Source organism: Muscardinus avellanarius (assembly GCF_963383645.1).
Source record: "Muscardinus avellanarius genome assembly, chromosome: 3".
Classification (NCBI taxonomy): Eukaryota; Metazoa; Chordata; class Mammalia; order Rodentia; family Gliridae; genus Muscardinus; species Muscardinus avellanarius.
Window position 1 is genome coordinate 162,830,786 of NC_137788.1, and position 23,649 is coordinate 162,854,434.

A 23,649-nucleotide genomic window follows, 5' to 3' on the forward strand; every position below is an offset into this window, starting at 1 on the left:
ACACACACCTGAGTCCCAGGACTTGGACGACTGAGACAGAGGATCCAGTGTTCAAGGCCAGCCATGCCGACTTAGCAAGGTTCATGTAGTAAGACCTGGTTTCAAAATAAAAAGGGCAGAGGGGTGTGCTCAGAGGTAAAATGTACCTGGGTTCAACCCCCAGTACTGAAAACACCACAAATCAGAATAAAAGTAAAAATAGTTGATAGAGTAAGACCAAGTGTCGCCCCAGAGATATTGTACAAGACTAGAGGCAGGGGAGCGGAGGTCCCAGTGCAGAGCATCCTACTTTACAGAAACGGGAGACAGCCGAAGGCCCGGACTCTTCTAACAGGGAAGACCTGGGAGTGCTGGTGCTGCTGTGGGTCTCATCATTAACTGGTGCTTGTTCTCAGGTGCCTGACATCTAAAATAACAAGCCATTCCCTTTCAGCCTGTATCCCCTTATGCGGGTGGACTATGTTGTTTGTACGCATAGTGCCCCCTGTAGGTGATACAGGAGCTGAGACACTCTCTCCCAACTCAGTTGTTAAGGCCTCCAAAAAATCTTGGGTTTAAAGCAAACCTCTGCTGTTCTCAAACCCAAACCTGTGCCTCGGTGCCCCTGCACGGCCTGGCGCTTCTGTCTGCGTGCCCTGTGCTCTTCTGTGGTCACAGCATGGACCCTGTGCCCTCAGGTGTTACCGGTAGGCCTGGAAGCTTCCCTGGGGCCATTTATAAATGGTCCCTAATCTTCTGTTTCCTGGCTGGTGACCAGCCTGGCCTGACCCTGCCTGAGTCATGGACATACAAGAACTGAACGAACAGCCCCTGGTAACTCGGGGTGTCAGGGAAAGGGCTCTCAGCCCTGGGATTTTACCTCCCCCAGTCTTACCTTGCGGAATTCTCCTTTCTGAATATCTGAATCTACATGCCCTTCTCTCCAGGGTTTTAAACACTGAGGGCAATTTTCTGCAAATGATAGATTTTCTACCCATTCAAAATGGCAACAGCAGAAGACCAACGGGGGGAAATGTGAAATTCTCTTTGACCTGCAGTTTGTTGATTCTGTGATCCTTTCTCCTAGTTGTCCTTGATTTTGTCCTACTTTTCGGATTATTCAGATCACCTGGAGGAATACCGAGTTGCTGATCGGTGTTTCCCTCTGACAGAGCATGTTCACTACAGTTTTTTGGCTTTTTTTTTTGTTGTTGTTGCCATTTTGGGGTGGGCACTGTCAGACATAATCTGATTCAAAGTATGAGAGGAAATGACAGGAAAAATTTCCATGTCTGCAGAGATGGATGAAACACCATGAACTTGTATGTGCTTTAAAAAAAAAACTCTCTCATTTTATTTTGGAAGCCTGACCTCTCTTCTCTCTTTAGATTTCCCAGGCTTTCTTTGTCTCTTCTCAATTTTTAGCTTCCTAACTCTAATTATGGCACTAATAGCATTCACTTCATAGAATGTCAGGTTGTCACCCATAATTATTTCTAAAGTGTTTACCTTTCTAATTTCTGCACTCATTATCTCTGACACATAGAAACGCCACACACTTGTGCTCATGGATTAGTCAGAGAGTGGCCGGCTTAGACCCTCCACGACTCCCCAGGGATGAAGGATATGACTCAGTTATTAATGTCTCGCTGGAAAAAAAAAACATTTGGTGGCAAATGAGCGGAAGGAGGCTCCCTGTCCTCTGAGATCAAAACAGTTGATTGAAAGATTTTTCCAAACTGTGTTTGGGTGGTATTTCCTGACTCCAAATATGTGGTCTCATTTTCAACACCATCAGCCAATTCTCCACCAGCTGGGTGTCCAGCAGTCTTACCCAGTTCTGACACTATCTACCTTGAGTCAACATCAGAGTCCATCAGATCAGGGCGCAGGCGCACAACAGTGCCCCCACTGAGGCTCCTGCTGCCTGGACACCCACACCTCCACCTGGCTCCTGACATCCTGTTCCTCCACCTCGGGTTCAGTAAGTGTCTAGACAGCTCGCAGTTCTCGGGCAAACATTTAGGCTTACTGATTTATTGCAAAGACTGCATCTTAGGGACAGGCTAAATCCAAGAAGCACAGGGCCAGGTACAGGAGGAAACAGGAGCATCTTTGACCTCTCCTGTGCATTGATGCGTCCCTTGACCTGGAAGTTCTCAGGACCTTGCTGTCCAAGAGTTGTTTTTTCCTGGTTGTTGTTGTTGTTTGTTTGTTTGTTTGTTTGTTTTTTACCACGAAGTCTACATAGTGTGGTGGTGGCGCACACTTGTAATCCTAGTACTTAGGAGGCTGACAGAGGAGGATCGCGGTTTGAGGACAGCCTCAGCTACTCAGTGAGGCTAAGCATAAATGTGAGTGGTCCAAAGGAGGACTTCTTCAGCAAATGATGCTCCTATGACTAAGGAAATTCCCAAAGTTCCAAAAATTCTGCACTAGGAAACCAAACATACTTCTTTTTTTTTTTTTTTTGGTGGTGCTGGGGTTCCTGGAAGCCCTTCTACCTCCAGGCTACACTCCCAGACCTATTTTTACATTTTTTTATATTTGGAAACAGGGTCTCCTAAGCCAGTGCGCGCGGCTGGCTTCGAACCTGCGCGATCCTCCTGTCTCTGCCTCCCAAGTGCGGGGATTACAGGCGTGCGCCACCACGCCCGGCCCAAACATACTTCTTATTATACCATAAGCATATATATATATACACACACACACACATATGTATGTATTTATGTGTGTGTGTGTGTATATGTGTGTGTGTGTGTGTGTGTGTGTGTGTGTGTGTGTTTTGCAGTACTAGGGATGGAACCCAGGCGTATCCTACCTCTGAACTATACCCCCAGCTCTATTTTTTATTCTTTATTCTGAAACAGGGTCTCACTGAGTTGCAAAGGGCCTCCCTAAGTCGCTGAGGCTGTCCATGAACCGTGATCCTACTGTCTCAGCCTCCCGAATGTAATGCATGTTTTTAAAAGGAATGGAAGCTGTCCCTCTCTCCTCTCCCCTGTCCATTTGCATGTTAGTGCGCACACAACATTTCCAGAGGGTTTCCTATGGGCTCACAGTAGGTTCTTATAGGGCCCAGGTGGCAGAGTCCTGAAGAATCTGGATTCCTGCAGTGCATCTGAAATCAACATCCCTGTGCAGCTTCCCGACAGCCCCAAACCCTCTTCTCTTGAAGATTTAATGAGAAGGAATCCCACAGAGGAAGAGAAGGAGCAGACTGTTCTTCGGGAGATCTGGGATTTTCGGCCTCTGGGGCGCCTTTCCAGGTGCAGCCATCTGGCAGACATGCCAGGGTCCTCTCCAGACATTTCCCCCAGGAAATGCAAGACTGAACTGCAGGTGATTCTGGGAGAGGACAGACAGCCTCTTTTCAGAACATCACCGTTCCAGGGTCATAGTACGCATTCTTTCTCGGGAAGCCAGGGCTGTGGACATCACCAGGCTCAGTCTGGTTCTTAGCACCATGAGCCCTCCCCCTTCCACAGCTGTTACTCCAGCCCTTCTGTCCTGTAGGGGTTTGTAAATTGGAGGAATCTCTTTCTCTCTCTCTCATCATTGCTGGGAATTGAACCCAGGAGCACTCCACGACTCCCCAGGGATGAAGGATATGACTCTGAGCTGCACGCCCAGCTCTTTTTATTTTGAAACAGGGTCTCACTAAGTTGCTGAGGCTGGCCTCCCACCTGCAGTCCTCCTGTCTTGGCCTCCCAAGTATTCTTAACTGGCTTGGTGATAATCACTGACCAATCCAGAGACAGCCCTGCCCAGTGTCGCCCTCTCCAGCCTCGCTCAGCATTGGGGCCACAGCCTGGTCAGCCTCAACCCCGAGTTCCCAGAGGCTGTTTCTGAGTGATCACTATTAACATTTCTCCTCCTCTGAGGTCCCACGCTACAAAATGAGTGAGTCCAGCCGGTTCTAGGTCCCAGATGACTTTCCCCAGGCTGCCTGCCCTCCCAGGGTGTGGCTAGGCCTCTGGGATGGGCCCTGGGATCTGTGTCTCATGAGACCCACAGTGTTTCATTTTCAGTTCCCGAATCTCAACCTCTCTGAAAATGCATTACCCGCCTTTCCCTGGTTGTTTTGTAACCTTGCATTGAATCCATTGGGTCTGAAATCAAATTGAACTCGGTGTGCCATTGAAGCCTGTGTTTATCCCTCTCAGCGTAAATGCGTACGCTGGGATGCAGGAATAACACCGTGTTTGATTCGGGGGCAGCTAAGCTGGTCTCAACTGGAGATGGTGAATCATAGGCCTTTCTCAGTCTTGGCAAGTCTGAGCTCCAGAAGCTGGGTGGGCCGGGGGACGTGCACGGCATGGAGCCTGGCTGAGGTACACACGCAAGAGCTGTTGCCCCGTCCACTGACCCCAGGCCCTGGGCGGTGGTGCAGGCTTGGTGGCAGCAGCAGGGAATGTCATTTGTGCAGTACTTGCAGAGCTCGGCCCCAGGAAAGGCCACCAAGCGCCAGGTCCAGGGAGGGAGGGACCCAGGCCTGAGCCTTCCTCTGGCAAAGATGGCTTGGAAGAATGAAGGCCTAGCCCCGAGCGGGTGTGGCTGTGAACTCCTCCCGGGCCCTCGCTGGCATCCTTGATTCCCGGCAGTGTCCCACTGCCGGGTGTCATCATGGCATTGTCTTGATCAGGGCCACTGCCCTTGCTCCCAGGTAACAATGCAGATCGAAAAAATGCAGAAAGTGAACGGAATTAGAGAATTGCACTAGAACTGAGCGAGTTCAGTTCCCTTATCCATGGAAGCTGGAGAGAAAATAAGAAATAAGAGAGGACAGTAGAGGGGATGTGGGGGTGGAGGGAGAACTCTGAGAGAAGCTGGTTATTTGCCCGCGTTTGACGGCATCACTACCAACCTGTGTGTGTACGGGGTGGGGTGGGTAACCGGGCGAGGCCGGAGGGAGGCACACTGACACGTGTGCGCAGGTGTGTTCACGTGACTTTGAATCTTACCATGATGTATAGCTACAATGCACCAATAAAAGAATAAAAAAAAAAACAACAGAAAGATGTGCCCTTGAAGTTTCTCGAGAGCCTCCCATGTAGCAGCACGGAACTATTTCATGGAAATAAACGGTCTCTGTTTCCACAGCCTGGTTTTTATTCTAGTCGAAATAAATGAATTTATTTTTCAAAATGCCCTTACGGTGGAAACTTGGAAAGCCGAGCCGTTATTCATTTGGCTGGAGTCGCCCCCTCCGCGGCAGGCGGAGAAGGCTCTGGGGCATGGGGAGGGTTGGAATTAGCTTAATGTCACCATCTGAATGTGCTCATGGTGACAGCAGGACCTTCAATGTGATTTTTATGCTATTCATGATCGTTTTGGAAGGGTTATTGAATTCCCAGTTTCCTCATATTTTACAAATAGCAGCTCAGTTTCTGTAAATAAATGTCTGGAACTCTTTTTTTTTATTTTTTGCTTTGAACTTGGCTAATACTCTCTTACCAGACACACCAGCAGGCCAAGAAGCAGAGCCCTGCTAACATCCTTGTCTGTGTGTCAGTCTTGGACAGATCACTATCTACAGTGGAACACGTCGGAATACCCGGGTGTGAAGACTGTTCGCTTCCCAGATGGCCAGATTTGGAAACCGGACATTCTTCTCTATAACAGGTAGGCATGTTGGCCCAAAGGGAGACTGATTTTACATTTACCTGCATGAAGCAATCAAGTGTATTTGGATATTTGACGGCAATGCTGGATATGTTATCTAGGATTTGGAACCATTGCTTCCTGTGGAGGCTTTCCAGTGACCAGGCCTTTGGGAAGCAACTCCATCCCCCTCTGCTAATATTTTCTGTGTTTGCACGCAAGCTCAGGTGGTCCCGCATGCTGTCCAAGGGTTCATGCATTATGGTGCATAGCTTGGTTTCTGTGCACATCGGGGCAGGAAGCATTCTCACACAAGGCTCTCTGGACAGCAGCAATTGCCACCGACAACAGAAGGTGCTGGCTCATAGGATGCACAGCTGGACTCCAAGGTTTCTAATTTGTCCCTCAGTGTGTGTGGGGAAAGTGCAGCTGCAAAGGTGACTGAGTTTGAGAGGACAGTTGTTCTTTGATGCTGTAGGCATCATGCTGAGAAGGTTGTGTACCTGACATAAGAAAGAAAGATGGCAGTCACTTACCTGTACTCCTTCGGATTTGCAGAAGTGAGGGATTCATCAGTAAATCAAGGCCATTTGTTTTGTAGACCAAATGCCCCAAGGACAAGAAGACATGGCAGAGTAAATTTCTAGAAGTAGAATTCTCCACTAATCCATGTAGCTGGATAAGGGAACCTAAAATATGTCTTCTTTATTCTGTACTGTGGTAACCAACCTAATATAAAAGGAAGTTATTTCCTAATGACGACTGCCATTGTTGGTCCCATCTGGAAGGAGAAAGGAGCCTGAGCTTCCCTGGCTTAGAGAATGGTGTGGCCACACACCACTGAATGCCCTTGATGGCCACTCAGTGACCCCCTGGGTCACCTAATATCTTCTCTCTATACTGACCCTTTCTCGAAACCTTGACAAGTCCACTTCATGTCTCAACAGTTGTTTCTTTGTTCCTCCTAGTCCTCCTCCTCCTCCTCCACCTCCTTCTTGTCCTTGTCTTCGTCCTCCTGCTCCTCCTCCTCCTTTTCCTGCTCTTCTTCCTCCTCCCTCTCCTCTTTCCTTTTCCTTTCCCTTTTTGGTACTGGAGATTGAACCCAGGGGCATTGTACCTCTGAGCTACACCCCCCATATCTATTTTATTTTGAAATAAGGTCTCACTAAATTGCTGAGGCTGGCAATGAACCTGTGATCCTCCTGTCTCAGTCTCCCACTATGGTGGGATGGTACTGGGATAACAAGTGTGCACCATCATGCCTGGTTTATGTATCAACTTTCAGTGCTTTCTAGCTTTACTTATGGGTTCATATTTCCCTCCAAATGACTGTGCCTGTTTCTATAAGACTATATGCTCATGTGTTGTCACTTTCTGCTTCTTAAATAAAATCCAGTCAGCTGAGCTTTGAAAAATGCCCAAGGTTAGGATATGTGGTCTCCTTCTAGGTGGATGAAGCTCATGGGCTTCCATGTTGGGCTTTGCGCCATCTGTTTCCCAGGGGACTGTATTAGTTTTCTAGGGCTGCTATAACAAGACACCACAGATAGGGTAGCCTGAACAACAGCAATGTATTTGTTCACAGTTCTGGAGTGCTGAAGGCTGAGATGAAGGCATGGGTAGGGTTGATTGCATTTGATCTTCTCTCCCTGGATTGCAGATGGTTCCCTTCTCCCTGTTTCTACACATGGTCCTTCCTTATGGGGTGGTGGTGGTGGTGGTGGTGGTGGTGGTGGTGGGTGTGTGTGTGTGTGTGTGTGTGTGTGTGTGTGTGTGTGTGTGTGAGAGAGAGAGACAGAGACAGAGACAGAGACAGAGACATCCATGCATCTTTTGGACCAACATGGGAGTCTCAGAACAGCTTTTTTGTTGGGCAAGGTATGAAGGGGCCTGGAGTCGCTGGAAGGGCAATCATCCCCATCTCTCAAGAGCATGCCGGGAAGTAGAGGGAGGAAGGTGTGTTCTCAGGACACTATCACACCCTAAGAAAGGAAATGGCGAAACTGTGGGGTTCAGATGAAAGACTCAGGGAAACAGAAAGACCAGGACAGCAATGCCTATTGATGGCACCTGCTAAATGGAGCATTCAGGTAAGTTCATTCTGTGACACTGAGAAAGAGTGCGCCAAGAAGAGAGTGTTTGCAAACACACCTAAGTATGACGTATAACGATAATGCACCAATAAAGTATGAAAACAATTCTCAAAAAAAAAAACAAAAACATAAACATGACCTCATCCTCCCCCAGCCTTTGCAACAGCTTCCCTTTTGTGGGCTGGACACGCAGCATGGCTCCCGGTTGTGTGGAACAGGCCACCCAGTTTCTGCACCCGTTATTTCACTGCTCCCCTGTCTGCCACCTCATTGATACACCCCAGCTCTTTCCCATACAGGACATTTACATGCTTTCCTTCTTGGCAACTACTACCTGCTCCTCCTCCCATCTTTCCAACCTCATAGAAAAGGGTTCCTGACCCCATAACACACGGGGGCTGCTCCCTGCCAGGGGTACCTAGCAGAGCACTTACTACATATTAATGCAAATAGGAGACAGAGGAGGCAGAGAGAATGTGAGAATTATCCAGGAAGAAGAACCACGAGGATGGGCCAGCCAGCAAGGCAAGACATCATATTGGCAGCCCAGGAAGCGTTAAAGTGTGAAATGGGCCAGAAATTGGCAGCAAAAGTAGCAAAAACATCTTTAGTAAGATCCTGACCTCCTGATATTCTCATCTTCGGGATGCTGAGAGAACCAAGATTCGTGCTTCTTGACTGTGTTGTGCCCAGAGACTCGTCTGTCAGCCCGTTGCGATGTGGATAAGGATGTAGGGGCTTTTCCTACAGGAGGGGCATCACTCCATACGCCTCAGTCTCTCGGGAGTGTTGGCTGACTCTGGTGACACCTCCCGAGCACCTCCTCCTCTCTCTCACTCTGTTCCAGTATAATATGGGAGCCCACGTGCATGCCATGAATAGTTTTTGAGATCTAATGCGTTTTCCATACTCTGAGGAGGCTGGGTCACTGCAAAACAGCTTTCTCTGCATCATGTTTTGGAATGGGCTTCTGCATTTCCTTGATGGATGGGGAAGCGGTTATGTGCTGCCAGCCAGCTGGCCAGGCTGCATGTAGGAGAGGATGGGCGTTAATAAAAGCTCTGCCCGGTGCTGACTTCAGTCGTTTCTCCGCATCTCCATCCTGCTTTACTTGAAGCCTTCAGTTCAAGGATTCTTCCAAACATAATCTTGCTCAAAGTGAGCAGCGGTTATGAAGGGCTAGTCCTGATGTCCCCTTTGGATGCAATTCAGAGCCTTGTTGGTATCGACAGTGAGCGCGCAGATGGAGGTCTGCATTCTAGTCACACCTGCCCGGGCAAGACCGGGCAAACTGCCTCAGCCTCTCTGAGCTTTTCTGTATTTTAGTTGCTTAGTCATAAAACTCTGTAGGAATACTAGAAATCATTTTTGGTGAAGAGAATTAAAGATGTTTGGTGGGTTCTGAAGTTTTAAAATAGCAAAGAACGTCAACCATCCTTTTTCATGGACATTGCTGGTCTGATTCTGAGCACTACAAGGTGGTGTCTTTCTTTGCCCACCATTCCTGTAACCCTGTGGCTGACGGCAGGGCCTAGGGAAGGGGCACTGTGTGCAGGGCATCCTGGGTGCACCCCGATTCAACCTTCTTAAGGTTCTATTCCTAGGGGTGCGGATCAGTGAAGTACAGTGGAGTAGAATTTATTCCCTTGTCATAGGTCTTAGGCTCTGCCAGAAGTCAACCCAAGACAAGGATTTTAGTGTATTAGTTTATCTGGATGGTGATGCTAAGAAACCAGATTAGAAAAGTGGAGGTAATGCAGGGAAGAAGCAGGTCCAGTATAAGGCCAATTTCAAAGCAAACTAGTGCTATGGCCCACGAGGCCCGTTTCCACTGGGGACCTCTGCGAAACCATGAAGAAGAGACCTGTTCTGAGGAAACTCGGGGAATTATCTGCTAGTTGCCTCAGTCACAGGATGAGAGATGCTTGCCAGGGCATCCACTCCCTTAACGTTTGAGCCGACTGCCCGGTTCGTGGGCCCAGTGTGCTTTGGTTGTCAAAGCCAGAAAGTTGGGTGGCAGATCCTCAGAGGAGGTGGCCTGCAGGACCTTGGGCATGGGGCGGGTGTTTGTTGAGGTGGCCTTCCACAGCACAGATAAATTGTACACTTGAATTCCAATCATTTTCACCTTGGTATGCTTGCAGACCCAGTTTGGGTCTTTGGGGTTGGAGTGCACAGCAGCAAGGCAGGTGGTAAGGAGAACCTTGCGGGACCCGGGCTGGGCTAGGCTGTTCTCAGCTGGGAAGACAGATTGGAAAGGTAACTGGACTGAGCAGGAGCCCAGACCTCCATCCTAGTGGGCATTTGCTGTGTGCAGGCTGCTATGGTCTGCAAGATGCCACACAGCGCCGCATGTGGAATGAGAGCCAAGAAGAGAGCACTTAAATTCAGTGTTGCCATAGTTAAAGGCTTCTATATCATGGCATCTGGGGATGGATGGAGGTTGGCCCCGCCGGTACTCAGAGGCCCCTCATGCAGTTGGGTTTAGGCTCTGGAGACACCTGAAGTGACGCCCCAGGTCATCAGGCACAGTTCTCGGATATCTCACGCATCTCCAGGTTTGCTGCTGTGGCTTTCAGAGAAAGAAGCTTTTGCATCAGGCGGTTAGAGTATGTCTGCATTATCAACTATTAAGACCTGATACGGGGGGAAGACTGTTTCAGCTGTTTCTAAATACCATCTGCGTAGAGGAGCACAGAGCAGCAGCCCGTTTCCAGGAATTGAGAGGAGCTGGCTAATCTATGTTTGCATCTGCAGAATCACCCTCTGAACGTCCCCACTTATCCGCGCCAGCTGCTGGAGTTGTTTGCTTTTCATTTGTTCGTCCACTCAACCAATATTGAACGAAGCCTCCTGCACGATTAGCACGCACTGTTGTGGGAACCGAGGGGACAGCCATGATTAACCAGGCTGAATCCCTGAGAAGGGGAGATGGGGGAGAGGAACGCACATGAACCAGGATGGGGTGCTGAGGGCCAGTGGGACTCAGGGAGGGACCAGTCCTATGGTGCCAGGGAGGGGAGCCTTCCTAATAGAAAGAGCAGCCAGGGCTGAGCACCTGGCAGGGATGCTCGTGAAAGACTTGGAGATACAGTGAAGGAGGAGACAGCGAGGTGGATGCCGGGCCTGGTCACCTGCACCTTGCTGGTTGTCTGACCCTGTAGAGGACTGTGCCTGCTGCCATGGTCTTCCAACTAGTTTTCAGCTCTTTAATTTCTAGAAAACAGATGGTAATCCAGGCTTGGTGGTGCATGCTTGTAATCCTAGCATTTGGGAGACTGAGACAGGAGGATCATGGTTTGCGGACAGCCTCAGCTACTTAGCAAGGGCCTTTGCAACTCAGTGAGACCCTGTTTCAAAATAAAGAATAAAAATTGGACTGGGGGTTTAGCTCAGTGGTAGAATGCCTCTGGGTTCCATCCACCTTACTGAAAAAAAAAAAGAAAGAAAAAAAAATCCCAGATGGTAAAGGAATGATTCCAATCCATAGAGAAGCCAGTGGAGTTTGTGTGGTAGGCTTCACTACCTGTGTGCCTCCTTTCTGGATGCCCTGCAGACCTGGCTCTGACACCTTACTGTTCCTTCTTTAATGAATGATTAAAATGCTCTTTGACACATATCCGTTTTATATTCATATATCATGATTTTATCATTTTAACACTTTTATTTTCTGGCGTTGCCCTGAGGCGGGACTGGGGATATCATCTAGGTCTATCCTAGGAACAGAAGGGGCCTGTAAGGCAGGAATGGCTTGGAGGTGGCGACAAGCTCGGCGGCCAGAGGTTGGGGTAGACATGAAGCTGGCATGGACCAAGCCTTAGGGCCTGTGGGCCTCCCTCAGCATCTTGCACCCATCTTCTGTTTGACCATATCCCTTACCAGCCAGTGCAGGTCACAGAGCAACCATGTGATGGAGGTCGGGATGGGGGGACCCAGCTGCCCTGCGAGGGTTGGAGCAGCGTCTCTAGATCTAGGGCCAGGCACTGCTTGCAGCGGGGCTTTCTGGGGACGCCTTTGGGCCCAGGTGGCTGTACTTGCACGTGGCAGCCTTCCAGCCCATGGAGCAGCTCCCCACCCCTGCGCCCCGAGGGCCACAGAGCCAATTGCCCATCAACGCAGCCTTTGGAGATGAGCTTATTGATCTGTGTAGCATTGACTACAGAGCCAACAGGATCGTAAGGTCTGTGTAATAAATATGTGAGACAGGAATTCGATGGGTGTCTCAGTCATTATCATGAGCTGCCAGAGGGGGGAGGCGGGGAGGAGAGGTGGGGACAAGGTCAGCCCCCCTTGCCTCCCTCCCCAGCCTGCCCCAGGGGTCCCTGTGCTTCCCCACAGCCCACCAGGGCTGTCCAGAAGACATAGGCTCTGTGGGCCTCAGGGTCGCAGCTTTAGATGGGAGCTGGTCCTCCCTCTCCCCCAAGCTCCCCAGCTACACAGGATGAAGCCCATGCCGAACATGCCTCGTAATGTGTTTCAAACCTGGGGAAACTGAGGCTGTACCCATGGGCTGGGGCCAAGGGCTGGGCGGCTGATGCTATTGGTTCAGCTCAGGGATCTTTTTTGAGGACCTACTCTGTGCGTAGGAGAACTGAGCTTCAAATAGGACACACATTCATTGTCTTGGAAGTGTGCCGTCAGTAACAAGTCATTTCACTCCCGGTGGTCTCATGTGGGTTGGTTTTGTGGCCGATGAGTGAAGTGATCGGGTATTACTCCCCCGAGTTCACAGTTGAGGAAATCTTTTCTGAAATTTAGTGGCTTTTTCATACAGGACCCAGGCTTTGACTGAGAGCCCTCATGTTTCTCCCAAGACCTCTATGGTACCCTCCTCTATGGTGTGAGGCAGGGATCCCGAAAGCATCTTATGGAGCAGAAGGTTACAGACATGTGTTGGGGATAAAACATCTTAGAAAGATCTAGAAGAAAGAAATCTTCAAGCAGGGCTAGGCTGTGAGATGTTTTATGTACAAGTGGATGGCCACACAGTTTGCTTTGTCTGGGCCAGTCCTGCTTTCTGCCTGGGATCCTGAACCAGCTGTTAACTGGGCTCCTTTTTCCCCTCCTGTGTTTAATAATGACTTGGGCTAAGCTACTGTATGGTGGAAGATGTCTGTAGTCTTAGTTACTGGGGATGCTAAGGCAGAACTTTCCCTCGAGCCCCTCAGTTCAAAACCAGCCTTGACAACATGTGACTGTGCCTCAAAAAAAAAAAAAGTAAAAAGTTAGAGGTCAAGATCCCCAAACTTATTCATCTTACCCCCTCCTTTTCAGAAAAAAAAAGTAACAACACTTCTGGAAATCTACCTTAATTTAAACAAATAAACAGAAAGATGTAGTGACAAGTTTGCATTATTTTATGTATCTCTGTTTTGTTCCTGCCCTGCCCACTTTGAAAACCTCTGGTTTGAACAAAGATTTACGTGTCTCCCTCCATTTAGGACAGGCAGGCTGCATGGACAGAGAAGTTAGGGGAAGCCACCCAGCCAGCATGTAAATCAGGCCGTGGCATGGCTCTGAGAGGGAATGGTGGTGGGAGATGGTGTTGGAAGGGACTGAACGTGGCAGCCCCTCCAGCCCCTGCTTCAATTCAAGGAGTGCTGTGGTCAGTGTGAAATACAGCCCAAGAGTTTAGATCTGCTCAGCTAGACTTCTCCTCTTGGAATCTGAGCCCAACGCTGGCCACAGTCACCCCCTCTGGGCTCTTGAGCCCATTGGAGGGCATTTGCTTATAGACATGGCACAACCTGCTGAATGTGAGTTGAATTCTTTTGTTTGTCCCCACTGGCCAGTGAGGTCCATGGAGGAACCATGTTTCATTCACATCGTCTGATTTCCCAAAAGTTACTGTACAAAGAGTCTGTGCAAACTTGCAAACTGTCATAAGTGAATGAACTAGTGGGGATAGTTTCCATGTGACAGTGGAGTGTTGCACTTGGCGCTCACACTTTGTGGATCAACCCAGCTCCCTAACACCCAAAATTAAAAGAAACATAAGCGCAGTCTGGTTTTTTGGGGCAAGGATGTGGGGTGTGAGACATCAAATGTACAGGGTATGAGCCCAAGAAGCAGAATAGCCTTGGAAGGATGATGGTCATGATGATTCTCCTTTCTCCTTTACTCCCCAGACTAATCTGTCATGAGGACAATCCACTTGAAATGGCCACGGTTATCTCTTTGTGTTGTTTATTGCCTTAGTCATCTCTCCAACACTATGAGAAAATGCCTAACCTAACACTGGAAAAGGAAAGGGATCTTTTGGCTCAGAGTTTCAGAGGCTTTGGTCCATAGTTAGGTGGCTAGAGCCATGAGGCACATCATCGTTGTTGAGAGGGTGTGGTGAGGAGGAAAAAGGGGAGGAGGAAAGGGAGGAGCAGGAGGAGCAGGAAGAGGAGAGGATAGAGGGATGGAGAAAAGAGAGAGAAGAGGAGAGGAGTAGAGAGGAGTAAAGAGAAGAAGGTGGACGAAGTGGAGGAGGAAGAGAAAGAGAAGGAGAAGAGGAGGAGGAAGAGGAAGAAAGGAGGAGAAAGAGAAAAAGGAGAAGGAGGAGGAGGAGGAAGAGGTGGAGGAAAAAGACATAGGAAAATCCCAAAGGACACGCCCCCAAGAGCCCAGCTCCTTTACCCAGTCCCTACCCGCCACAGTTTCCAGCAGCCCCCAGTAGTCCATTCCGCGATGAGCCCATCTATAGACCAATCCTCATGATCCTGTGAATTCCTCAGAGCCCCACCTTTGAACATTGCTGCCTTGGGGACCATCAACACAGGAGCCTTTGAGGGCATTCAGATTTAACTGTAACATTTATGGTCTTTTATTGAAAATAAACTTTATACCCCTGAGTAAACCGTGAGTAATCTCATCTTTGTGTTCTTTTCTTTATGGAGCCTTTATGGCTTTGAGTTTCATACCAAAAGATTAAGAATTTATTCTGTTATAGTTTCTTCTAATATTATCTGGTATGGCAGTTTTTTGTGGATTTTTTTTCTTAAATCTTTGTGTATGTTGTGAGGCAAGAGTCTAGCTTTACCTCAAAGAGTAGGAGATAATCTTAATATTTATGGAACAATATGGTCATATCATCTCTTCATGTGTCAATATCATACTGAGTGCTGAGCAGGGTAAACAGAGAGCTGTATGATCCTGCTGAAATTTTAGAGTGTCCAAGATAAAAGGAACATTTTTATCATCTCTGAGAGTGAAAGAACCATAGGAATAAGAAAATAATTTGCCTAAGTTCACAGAGTGTCACTTTAAAATATTGGGTAGAAAATTATATTTTGAAATAAATTATTTTACTGACAATTATTTTATCTAGACAAATAAAATGGTAGTTGCAAATATGTTGGCACTCAAGTCTAAAGGAATTGCTGAAGAAGACTGGCTCTGTAATCTGAGTATTTGGAAGGCTGAGACAGGAGGACCACAAGTTCAAGGCCAGCCTCAGTGACTTAGTGAGACCCTGTTTCAAAATGGAAATAAAAATGAGGGATGATGACGTAGCCGGGAGGTAGAATGCTCCTGGATTCAGTCCCTACTACCCTTCTGCTCAAAAGAAAATTGCTTAAGAATGTATTCTGCCAAAACGAGATGAAATCAAGACAGAGGCAAGAGTGGAATCTTAGTCCTATTTGTGACGCGATAACAGAGAGCCCGAGGTTCGATCATTTATAACGCACAGAAGTTTGCTCCTCATCGTGCACGAGGTGCCAGCACTCGGTGAGGGCCCTCTTGCTGCATCGCAACATGGCGGGAGAACAGAGAGAGAGAAAGAGTGTCAGAGAGCAAGTGTGGGACAGAGCAGAACCGCTCCCCATGCGAGCCCACTCTCCTGAAAATGGCACTGCGGGCCATTCATGGGGGCCGAGTTCAGTGGTTGACACCTCTTCAAGCCACACCTGCTAATATTGCCACAGTGGCGAGTGAATTTCAACCTGAGCTTTGGAGAGACAAGTATTCGAACCATAGTACACGGTCTATCAATCTGATAGCCAAGAAATCAGTAAGATTCATAGTTCAGTATAAATACTTGAAGATATTTTTCAGTATAAATAATGATTTACAGGTAGGGGTCAGGCAGAGCTTGAGGGGAAAAAATAAGTAACATCACCACCAATAAAGTAACCGTGAAGGTTAGCTTTCGGGCGTCTGTGCTTTGGGTCTTAAAGAAATGCCCCAGTTAAAGGAACAAAGTGAGAATGTACAGATAAATGTGTGTTGAATATTAGAGTAGTTATTGGAGGACCAGAAACAAACTTCTTATTCTTGTTTTTTTTAATTGAAACCCATTTGTACTTCCCACAGAAGCCTTTCTCGCCCCGCAAGCTCCCCTATTAGTGAAGAAAATAAACCCCTCCCTACTTTATTTGGCATTATAACAGTTTATAAGGCAGTGTGCTAATATTTACATGATAAAATGTTTTAAGTAGAGTACAGGGCAAAAAACGTGAAATAATAAAATGTAGCCCAACAGTCAGATGTGCCAAAGTCTACAGTTTATGTGACTGAATGGGTGGGAGGTTCAGAGCGTCCCCACTCCCCAGTTCCCATGAAGTCATACAGCAAGTTGACCTCAGGACACAAGGAAATAGATAAAGGTTTTTTTTTTTTTTTTCGCTTCGTTTTAGCTATTTGGAAAGTCACATTTTTTTGCATACATCCATGTGCATACATGGATAAAAATATTTACTCTTGCTCATCTGTCTTTTGTTAGTTTAGTTTAGAGCTCCCTCACACTGAACAGCAGAAGTTAGTGAAAAAGATTTTCCTCTCCAACATAAAAGATAGTTTTGCAAGAGACAACTAAGAATAGCAAACACAAGGTCAGTCACGGATCGCGAAACGCACATGGGTTTGAGTCCCATGCTAATTCCCCCAAAGCAAAACACACTCCTAGTTTGAGCAGTAGCACCAATCACAATCTAATTGCCAGATGTACACACGAGATAATCGTTCATCAAAATGATCTATAAGATTAAAAATAAAGAGGTAGAGCCAGGCGTGGTGGTGCACGCTTGTAATCCCCGCACTCGGGAGGCGGAGACAGGAGGATCGTGCAGGTTCGAAGCCAGCCGCACTGGCTTAGGAGACCCTGTTTCCAAATTTTAAAAAAGTATAAAATAGGTCTGGGAGGGCAGCCCAGAGGTAGAAGGGCTTCCAGGAACCCCAGTACCACCAAAAATTAAAAAAAAAGAGGTAGAAAAAGTCATATCTGCAAAAAACATAAGCATAAACTAGATTTAGCAATTTTCTTATCTGAAAAAGACTGAACTAGACAATAAATGGAAAGGGACATCATGGCTGTCATATTTGCAGTAATCCAACATTGTCAATATCTTGAGTGACTCTCAGTAGGTCAGTGCTTGGACACACTGTGGACCACCCAGACCAGGGAGGGACCACGGCTCAGCATCTCGAGAGGGAACAAACTATACTTGGGCACAGTGTTCTCCAAAGCCACAGCTACAGACGGGAAACCGACGGGCATTTTCCAGGCTGAGTGTGAGGACTTCATGCAGGGATGGTGCAGCTCTTGTGTTGGGGCCACCAGAGTCTATGCAGGTGCAGGAGGTTAGAAACCCACAGGAATGCATGGAGAGAGAAAATGGGAGAATCCAAATAAGCTGGGTATGGTACCAGTGTCAGTCTCTCTTGGTTTTGATAATGCACAAGAGTTACTTCAAAGGGTTAACCATTGAAGAAAAGTAGGAGGGACAGGGAGGTGTGCCTCTTTCTTGATTTTTTTCAATTTGTTATTAACTGTAATTATTTCAAGGCAACATTTTTAAAACTCAGACACCAAATATCCAACAAAGAAGAAGTGGGATACATCTCCTTAATGGAAAATTATGGCATTGTTAAAATGGCGATTAGGGAGATGGGCCTGGTGGTCCACACTTGTAATCCCAGTATCTGGGAGATTGAGACAGGGAAAGCGCAGGATCAAGGACAGCCTCATCAATTAAATTGAGCGGCTTTCTGCAAGTTAGTGAAAAAAAATTATATATATATATATTTATATGTTTCAAAAATATATATATATAGGGCTGAAGGTATAGCTCAGTTAGATTGTCCCTAGGTTTAATATTCAGTACCAGCTCAACAATGACAAAAACAAAAAAAAGCAAATGCACATCTGTAATCCTAGTACTTGGGAGGCTGAGACAGGACGATTGCAGGTTGGAGACCAGCTATTGCAACTTATGGCAAGGCCCTCTACAACTTAGGCCCTGTTTCAAAATAAAAGATGAAATAGGTCTTTGAGGGGATGTAGCTTGTAGGTAGGACCCCTCTGGGTTCAAGCCCCATCACAGAAAAAGAAAAAGAATTGCAACCTTTAAAGCCAGTTGGTACCTATGACAAGTCTCCAATGGATGGACCAGCAGGTACAGAACATTTAACTGGCTCACAACAATAACCTTTAGAAATATCACCTGGAAGTTTATAGAGGAGTCTGTCTAGGAACGCCAAATGAACTAAGTTAGAGTTACGGTACAAATCTGCTATTAATTTAAAAACACATCTGAATTCCTTTAATGATTGATTCGTCACCGGTGACTACAGAGCTGATTCATCCATAGGAGAAGCAAGGAGCGCAAACTGGGGCCACACCAGGGCGCGCATTCTGATGGCTAAATCAAGTTTCTGATCATTCTTTTGCTCTAAGCCCTGTGGTGAGAGCGCCATTCATCATTCTGTTGGTTTTTCTCTGGTCAGCAGGAGGGAGGCAAGAATGTTATTGAGGTTAGTACCTGGGCTGAAATTCACAACTGGAAACCACCAAATTTCTCCTAGCACCCACCTAATTAAGGCGAAGGCAGTGTTCCTGCCCAGCAGGGCAGAGCCTTTCAGAGTCTGATCAGAAGGACCACTAGCAGGCAGCAGGCTTCTGAGCCTTTTCCTTCACACCTGCATTATCAGACCCTGTGCAAGACAGAGTGGCAGTCCCCATTGTTAAAAAGTGCGCGGGAGCTTCTTAGAGAAGTTAGAAAAAGCAAGGCACAAAGCCAGACGCGCCACAGGCTTTCAAGCACTCAAAGGGGCTGTAAAGCTTAGAGAACCCCTTAAGAAATCCCTGAGCTGTAGAGAGTTCTCGAAGACAGTCCAGAGATTCCCTGCTTGACCCCACTGCCCGGTACAGGACTGTAGAGGAAACTCTAGCCCTAGGCCTGAGACCCTGCCACAGCGAGGCTGTAGACCCCTGACCCCACAACCTCAGGCCGCAATTGGACTGCAGACCCCAGCTGGCTTCTGACACACGTGCCCGGTGCGGAGGGAGCAGGGCCAGGAAGAACACGCCAACTGCTCCTGGGCCTGTTCATCCGTGTCCAAGTTCTTTAGTGAGTTTTCCGTGTATGCCTGCGATTTGTTATAAGTTTATTATCATCAGCTATTGTACAGCTGGGGTGAAAATGGACGTTTAACTTTCTTGTTTATAGATTTCCAGTTGTTTCCCCTTGATTTATTCAAAACCTCTCTTCTCTGAAGTGCTTCATACCTTTAGAGAGATCAGTTGGGATATTCGAGTAAGTTTACCCTCTGGTTTTCCGTTCTCTTCTAATTAACCTCCACGTCTGTCCCTCTTCTGATACGATTCTGTCTTGGTTGCTTTAGGTTTTTAGTAAGATATAAGTAATATGGAGTAGAGTACTTCCTCTCTTTTAATTCTTCCTTTTAGCTATTTTAGTTCTTTTGCTGGTCTATTACAGATGTCAGAATATGTCTACAAAGTCCTACCTAGGATTTTGATAGGGAATTTGTAAAAACTTACAGAACAATTCTGGGGAATCAACATTGTTACTAAAATGTCTTCCAGTCCACAGTCGAGGGATGCTTTCCCTCTGTCTGTCTGTCTGTCTGTCTCTCTCTCTCCCCCTCCCTCCCTCCTTCTCTCGCTCTCTTTCTCTCTCATTTGCTGTTGACTTTTTCCATCAGCGTCTCGTGGATTTCAGCGTACGTGTCTGCAGTGTTTTGTGAGATCTATACATAGGTGCTTCATTGTCGGAGCGATTCTAAATGGTCTGACACTTCAGGGTTCCATGTTTCCTGCTGGGATAGATCGACTCACAGCTGTTTTGTGCGTTGATTTTGTCTTCTGACTTTGATGCTTTTGCTTTTAGGGGTTTCTTGGTATTTTCTACATAGAACATCATGTTGTCCAGCGATAGGGGTGGTTTTCTTTCCTTCTGATATCCATACCTTTTGTTTCCTTGACTTTCCTGGATAGGGCTTCCAGTATTGTATTGAACATACATTGAAAGTGTAGATCTTTATCTTTTTCTAATCTCGGGGGGGGGAACATCCTCTTTTACTATTAAACATAATTCTAGGTGTTGCTTTTTGTAGGAATTCTTTTTTCAAGCTAAGAAAGTTCCCCTGTATTTCAGTTTTCTGGGAATTTTTGTTATGGATGAATGCTGAAATCAGTCACTTGATTTTTCTATATCAATTGATCTAATCATGACTTTTTCTTCAGATTCTTACTAGGGTAGATTATATTGATAAATTATCAATTACTGAACCCTTTTGTACCAATGGAAAAATTCCATTTTATCAAATAACTTCCTATATATACTACATATATATGTTTGTTAATAATTTGTTACAGGCACTTGCATCTGTTTGGGGGAGAATCTAGATCATAGTTTTATTTTAACTATTTTTTTCTTTTTGCACCTTCACTATTTTTGGTATCAGGGACAGTAGCCTCTTGAATTAGTTGAGTTGACAAAGGTCAGGGTTCTAGCCTGTTTCCTTGGAGAGAATGAAAGAATTTGTATTCGTTCTTCTTTAAATATTTGGGAAAAATTTCTAGTGAACAGTGAATTTCCATCAGAATTTGAATTTATTTTTTAGGAATTTTTGAAATTATGAAGTCAGTTTGTTTAAGTGTCTTTAGGTTTTTCAGCTTACCTATATCTTTTTGGTTGAATTTTGGTAGTTTGTGGCTTTCAAGGAATCAGTGCATTTCTACTAAGTCATTAAATCTGTATAAAGAGTCGTTTGCAGTATTCCCTTGCCATCCTTTTGGGTCTGATCCTTATAGGGTCTGTAGTGATACAACCAGATTGATTTTTCTTAACAGTTTGTGTGTATGCGTGTGTGTGTGTGTGTGTGTGTGTGTGTGTGTGTGTGTGTGTAACTAGGGATTGAATCTAGGGGTATACTATCTCTGAGCTCCATCCTCAGCCCTGTTTATTTTTTTATTTTAAATCAGGGTCTTGCTAGATTGCTGAGAGCTGTGCTACACTGCTGAGGCTATCCTTGAACCCTTAATCTCCCTGGCTCAGGCTCCTGAGTACCCGGATTCCAGGTGTGTGCCACTGTACCTAGTTAGGTTTGTCAATTTTATTGGTCTTTTCAAGGAAGCAGATTTTTGTTTACCTTACTTTTTTCCTATTATTTTTTATCTTCTCATTTCATTGTCTTTTGACCTTTATCAGTTTCTTTCTTCTACTTGTTAGAGGCTTTTCTTTTCTCTGGTTTCTTTGAGTGAGCAGAGACTATAGACTTGGAATATTTTATTTTTCCTAATGTAGACATTGACTAATTTTCCTCTTCACATTTTACCTGTATCTCACACATATCTCTGCATTATATTTTTAATTTTCATTCAGTTCAGTGTTTTTTTTAATCTTCTTGAGGCTTCCTTTTTGACTCATAGATTATTTAAAAATTTGCTATTCAGTTTCCAAGGGTTTGGGGATTTTCTTGTTATCTTTCATTTATTCATGTCTAGTTTGATTCTGTTGTGGGAAAACATCACATTGTTTATGATTTCACACCTTTTACATTTATTCAGGTTTGTCTTATGGCTCACGATATATTCTCTTGATTTATGTTTTGGGGGCTAAATGAAGAAATATTTTTGCTGTTGTCGGTAGCCAGTTTTCTCAGTGTCAGTCAAGTCCCGCTGGCTGACAGTGTGTTAAGTTTTTGGATACCCTTGCTGACTCTGTCTAGTGTAGCTTTCCCGTCATCAGTTATTGAGGGAAGCGTGTTGGAAGTATCCAAATATAATTGTAAATTTGCCTATTTCCTTCTTTCCTTATTTCCATCACATATTTTACAGCTTCCTCATTTGGGAAAGCAGTTTTGATTGCTGTGTCTTCTTGGTGGATTGAGCTTTTATCGCTATGTAAATTTACATCTGTCCCTCATAACGTCTGTGCTCTGAGGTCTACTTTATCTGATAACAGTGTAGTCATTCTTCTTTTCTGTTTGAATAATATTTGCAGTGTGGATATATTTTCTCATCTGCTTCCTCTTCCCAGAGCCTTCCTATCGGTGATGGAACGTTTCTTCTAGGATCCTTTTGTTTTTTATTTGTTTATAGTGTTTTTGAGAACGTCTCTTTGTTTGCCTATTTTAGGGTTGTTGCAGTGTAACATTATAGTCCACTAGGATCAACATCTTTTTACTGGTTCAAGGTCAGACATTTTATCTTTCTTCATCTTCTTTTTCTCCTTTAAGAAAACTCGCATGGTGTACTTATTCAGCCACTAAACCAAGCATGGGAGGGAGGGATGGGGAGGGGTGGGGACTGGGTGGGGGTGATGTGTGCATTTATGCCCACACAAGTTTCTTATCCCATTATGGTGTATAAATACAATGTACCAGTAAAAGAAACTAATAAAAAAAAAGAGAAAACTTCCTTAAGGTATTTTCTCCAAGTAACTCTTTTAGTTTTCCTTCTTAAAATGCCCTGACATCTCTTCAGTATTCCTGAGGTATATTCTCACTGGCTGTAGGAACCCCTGTTGACAGCTGCTCGCTTTGGGCCCTTAATGAAGGTTATGCGTGCCTTTCTGCTCTCCATGGTTTCTGATGAAGACTCTCCTGTCATTTGAATTTCGTTTTGTTTCGTTTAAATTCATTTTTCCCTAATGGATCATTTCTCCCTTCCTGGCATCCAGATTTTCTCTTTTGTTTAGGTTTCAGATGCTTGATTGGCTTTCTTTGGATTTATCTTGTTTTGGTTTCATTCAGCTCCTTAGCTCTATAGATTTACATCTTTTGCTAAATTTGAAAAAAGTTTTAGGCATTATCTCTACAAATAAATTTCAGTCCCATCTTCTTCCTTTTTCTGAGACTCTTATGACACAAGTATTTGATCTTTTGCTATACTTTTGTAGCCCCCCTCCACACACGGGCTCTGTTTCCATTTAAAAAAAGTCTCTTTTATATCTGTTGTTCAAATTACATAATTTCTTTTCTATCTTCAAATCACTGATTTCCCCCTCTCTTCTGTTAAGTCCAGCCTGTGCTTTTCTAATCCCAGTTACTGTGTTTCTCAGTTCTAAATCTTTAACCTTACCACTTCATCATCATTTGTTCTCTTTATACACTCCTCGGAAGTGGGATTTTTCTGGAAACATATACTTCATTTATTTGGACTTTGTATTTATTTAGATCGACATCAATTTTCTTACTCAATCTACAAGGAAATGCTCTCTTGGAAAAAAAAATCAGCCTACAAGCTGGGCATGGTGGTGCACCTTTGTAATCCCAGTACTTGGGAGGTTCACAGCCAGCCTCAGCTACTTAGTGAGACCCTCTGGAACTTAGTGAGATGCTGTTACAAAATAAAGCATTAAAAAATAGGGTTAGAGGTGTAGCTTGGAGGTAGAGGGCCCCCGGGTTTAATCCCTAGTATTGCAAAAAAAAAAAAAAAAATCAGCCCAGGCTGGGCACAGCATTGCTTGCCTACAATCCAGCCACTCAGGACGCTGAGAAAAGAGGATCACAAGTTCCAGGCCAGCCTGGGTGATTTAGTGAGACCCTGTTTCAGAATTGAAAAGAGTAGGGGCTGGGAACACAGCTCTGTGGTAGAGTGCTTGCCAAGTATTATGTGTAAGACCCTTGGTTCATTTATAAACAACATAAAAAATAGTCTGGTCACTTTTCAGTGAGTTATAGCAAGTCTCACACTTGGAGATGCACACTGAGGCTGCCACTGCGTCTCTTGAGCCCTCCT

The 23,649-nt window shown here is 45.7% G+C and overlaps 1 protein-coding gene across 1 annotated transcript in view; it reads left to right on the forward strand.

The window, feature by feature from the left end:
• LOC308261115 (neuronal acetylcholine receptor subunit alpha-7) overlaps positions 1 to 23,649 on the forward strand; it is a gene marked incomplete at both ends in the record, with an annotated part of 111,980 nt that overhangs the window by 64,208 nt on the left and 24,123 nt on the right. Inside the window, one exon of the mRNA XM_080692828.1 lies at positions 5,495 to 5,604. Coding sequence (XP_080548954.1) covers positions 5,495 to 5,604 — 110 coding nt within the window. The remainder of the gene's footprint in view (positions 1 to 5,494; positions 5,605 to 23,649) is intronic.